The 4196-nt window shown below is 36.1% G+C and overlaps 1 protein-coding gene across 1 annotated transcript; it reads left to right on the top strand.

Moving 5' to 3' along the window:
• Positions 1–2146: 2146 nt before the first annotated feature.
• Positions 2147–3578, top strand: LOC142180995 (uncharacterized). The gene is made up of 3 exons (XM_075253105.1): positions 2147–2436; positions 2955–3155; positions 3365–3578. Exons 1-3 carry the CDS (start codon positions 2147–2149, stop codon positions 3576–3578), a joined length of 705 nt encoding a protein of 234 aa, XP_075109206.1.
• The last annotated feature ends 618 nt before the right edge of the window (positions 3579–4196 follow it).

The raw sequence follows: 4196 nt of genomic DNA, 5'->3' as shown, positions 1-4196 counted from the left end.
TAGTTCCTGTTCTTAATTTATACAAGGATTGCTCTATAAATATGTCCTGAATTTCCCATTCTCTTAACTTGCAGGATGGAAACAATATGTATTATAATTGCTTTTAATGGTAGATGGACTGCATATTATAAGTATATTGATCATTAAATAAAGCTTGTTCTAGTACCTGAGCCAATTCGATTTGAATATTTCATTAAACAGATCTTTGAAGTTATTGAATTGGATAGAGACAAGTTTAAAAGAATGATATGGTTTGATATCAACCCAGGAACAAGCAAGGGAATGCTTGTATCCAAAGATTTAGAACTTCACACATGTATACAACAACAACAACCCAGTAATAATCCCACTAGTGGGGTCTGGGAGGGTAGAATGTATGCAGACCTTACCCCTACCCATGAAGGTAGAGAAGCTATTTTCGGGAGACCCTCGGCTCAAAAACAAAATATCTGTAACAAAAAAAAATGATCAGCACCATAAGTGACAATAAATAAGTGGGAAGGATAATAATTATGGCAATAATAAAAATTGTAAATAAAATATAAAATAAAAGTAAAAAAATAATAAACAAAAAATAGAAAGTGTGTTGGAACAATAACCGCTAGCAGTTCTATATAAAACACTATCAGACTAGCCAGAACAACGAAGAAAACGCTCAACTAAAACCTAACCTACAACCTTAATGCTCGATCTCCACACCTCCCTATCCAGGGCCATGTCCTCGAAAATCTGAAGTTGTGCCATGTATTTCCTTATCACCTCGCCCCAATATTTCTTAGGTTTCCTTCTACCTCTCCTTGTACCTATCAAAGCCAACCGTTCGCACATCCTAACTAGGTCATCTAGACCCCTTCTCCGCACGTGCCCGAACTATCTAAGCCTCGCTTCCCGCATCTTGTCTTCCATGGGTGTCACGCCCACTTTCTCCCGAATATCTTCATTCCTAATCTTATCCAGCCTAGAGTGCCTGCACATCCATCTCAACATCCTCATTTCGGCTACTTTCATCTTATGGATATGAGAATTCTTGACTGGCCAACACTCATCCCCATACAGCATGGCCGATCTAGTCACCGCTCTATAGAACTTACCTTTAAGTTTCAGTGTCACCTTCTTGTCGCACAGGACTCCAGATGTTAACCTCCATTTTATCTATCCCACCCTGATACGGTGCGTGACATCCTCGTCGATCTCCCCATCTCCTTGGATAATAGACCCTAGGTATTTGAAACTCTCTCTCTTAGGGATGACTTGCGAGTCAAGTCTCACCTCCCCGTCCGCTTCCCCCGACACATTGCTAAACTTGCACTCCAAGTATTCCGTCTTGGTCCTACTAAACTTGAAACCTTTAGACTCCAGAACCTGCCTCCATACCTCCAGTCTTTCATTAATGCCGCATCTCGTCTCATCAGAACTATATCATCAGCGAACAACATACACATGGCACCTCCCCTTGAATATGGTGTGTCTGCGTCTATTACTAGGGAAAATAAGAACGGGCTGAGCATAGATCCTTGGGGAGTTACTAAAAAGTCATTCACGCTTCAAGGGTTGTTGTTTCATTGTTGATGTTTCGGAAAGAGTTTTTGGATCTACAAGCACCTTTGAACATGTCAATAGAGAAAATCAACATGACAATCAAAATACATGCCAACAGATAATGGAAATATATATGGTTGAAGCTCAACCAATAACTGAAGAGGTGCTTCAAACATTTGATTCTATTCAAGTGGAAGGACAAAGCATGATAAAGATTGACAACGAATAAGTTTTGGGTATTCAAGTGTTAGAGAGTGCACCGGTAATAGAAGAAGTTGCTGAAAAAACCTCTACTCAACTAACTAGATGAAGCTCAAATTCGAAACAAAAAGAATCCCCAACTACAATATTAAGAGAAAATGCTTCGCTAGATGAAATAAAAGTGGGATCAATATTTGACAAAAAGAAGAGTATAATTAACTGTTTTTCGAATATAGCAATTAAAGGACATTTTGAATTCAAAGTTTTTAGATCAAACTCAACAAGATATTCGTTGAAATGCAATGATGATATGTGTGGGTGGTGTGTGCGTGCTTTCAAAATTAAAGATTCAACATTGTTCAAGATAGTAAAGATTGAGAAAAATTATGACTGCCCAGTTAACACTATGAAAGTTGATCAAAGGCATGCAACTTCAAAGTTGATTAGTGGTTACATTATTGACAATCTTCGAGACCAAAGGTTTGAAGTTACACCAGCTTTTATCATGGCAGAAATGCAAAAATTGCATGGAATAGACATTGGGTATCACAAGGCGTGGCGTGATATTCAATGTGCTTCAACTTTAATAAGAGGAACTCCTGAAGAGAATTATGATTTATTGTCTTCATACTTGTATATGATGAAAAGTAAAAATCTGGGAACATATACTAACATAAAGATAGACGACAACAACAGGTAAACAATCAAAAAAGAGATTATTAGTCTGTTTTATAAACTTTAGGGCATGTTGTCCTTAACCAGTGAAAAAGTTAAGGGCGTGATGTCCTTAACTTTGATGTGTGCAATCAAAAAGTTAAGGACACTTGGTCCTTAACTTAGAGTTGCAAGTTAAAAAATTAAGGACATGGTGTCCTTAACTTTTGAACTTGTAACTCTAAGTTCAGGACTCCACGTCCTTAACTTTTGAGCTTGTAACTCTAAGTTAAGGACTACATGTCCTTAACTTTTTAATTTGTAACTCTAAGTTAAGGACTACATGTCCTTAACTTTTTAACTAGTTACTCTAAGTTAAGGACCAAGTGTCCTTAATTTTTGAGCTTGTTAGTCTAACTTCAGGACTATTTGTCTTTAACTTTTGGGCTTATAACCTGAAGTTCAGGACTACATGTCCTTAACTTTTGACTTTGTTAGTCTAAGTTAAGGACTACCTGTCATTAACTTCTGTTAACCTTCTATTATACTGTATTTTTCAGGTTTCCTTATATGTTTTATGCATATGGATCATCAATAACTGGTTGGAATTATTGTAGACCAGTGATTGCTGTTGATACAAATTTTTTGAAGTCAAAATTTCGTGGTGTTTTAATGATTTCAGCTTCAAATGATGCAAATAACCAAAAAATTTCACTAGCCTTTGGAATTGCAGAATCTGAAAATAACAATTCCTATGAGTGGTACTTTAGTGAACATTGCAATGCAATTGGGAGCCGTGAAAATTAAATATTTTATTAGATAGGCATCAATCTATTGCATATGGCATTGCAAAGTTATATCCTGAAAGCCACCATGGGATTTGTATCTATCATTTGGAGCAGAACCTAAAGTGAAGGAAAGTGAAAAGTGAGGTCATAAAACTTTTTCAAAGTGCTTCAAGAGTATACAGGCGCAAAGAATTTGATCTATACATGTCAGATATAGCAAAAGTAGATAAGAAGACTTATGACTACTTGATGGAAGAACCACCAGAAAGGTGGGCACGTTCTTGTAGTCCACGACGAAGATATGACATGCTCACAACAAACATAGTTGTGTCAATGAATTTTGTGCTATTAGAAGCAAGGGAGCTTCCTATATTAAGAATGATGGATTTCATCTAAGTGAAGCTACAACGTTGGTTTTATAAAAGAAGAAATGAAGCAAAAGGATTTTTTATGACGTTTCTAATTGGGTAGAAGAGGAATTGAAGAAAAAGATAGATTTAGCATTTACTTTGAATGTAAGTATTATGTTCTTTGTTTAGCTTATTATTTTAATGATAATTTAACATAATGTACTAATTTATAATTTTTCAATATTGAAGGCCTTCCCTGTTGATTCATGGCATTGTAGAGTTGAGGAAGAAGGAATTACTTTCTTGGTGGACTTCAATAAAAGAACATGTGGTTGTTTTCGTTTCAATCATCAAGAAGTCTAACTTTTGCTCGCACTGGTACTTAAAGGAATCTTGGCTGAAAACATATGAAAGACAAATACATCTTGTAGGACATATTGATTCTTGGATTGTATCAGAGAGTGTTAAGTTATAAATTATTAAACCTCGAGATTTCAAAGTGCCACCAGGTAGAAGGCAGAAGAAAAGGCATATTCCATCTACCGAGTCATCAAAAATAACATTCAAATGTGGTCGTTGCAGAAGAATTGGTCATAATAGAACAACTTGTATATATTCTCTGGCAGTCCATCCATTTTCAAGGAAGCATAGAGAATAGTAGATA

This window comes from Nicotiana tabacum, chromosome 5 (assembly GCF_000715075.1).
Source record: "Nicotiana tabacum cultivar K326 chromosome 5, ASM71507v2, whole genome shotgun sequence".
In the NCBI taxonomy this organism is placed as follows: Eukaryota; Viridiplantae; Streptophyta; class Magnoliopsida; order Solanales; family Solanaceae; genus Nicotiana; species Nicotiana tabacum.
The sequence above is the reverse complement of the archived record's forward strand: the minus strand, read 5'-3'. Positions and strand labels throughout refer to the sequence as shown.

Bases quoted from the DNA above. Each gene is read 5' to 3' on its own strand.
- LOC142180995 (XM_075253105.1), top strand. From the start codon at position 2,147: ATGAAAGTTGATCAAAGGCATGCAACTTCAAAGTTGATTAGTGGTTAC. The intron at 2,437-2,954 runs GTAAACAATCAA...TGTATTTTTCAG, and splicing joins AAGATAGACGACAACAACAG to GTTTCCTTATATGTTTTATG. The intron at 3,156-3,364 runs GTACTTTAGTGA...AAGAGTATACAG, and splicing joins AATAACAATTCCTATGAGTG to GCGCAAAGAATTTGATCTAT.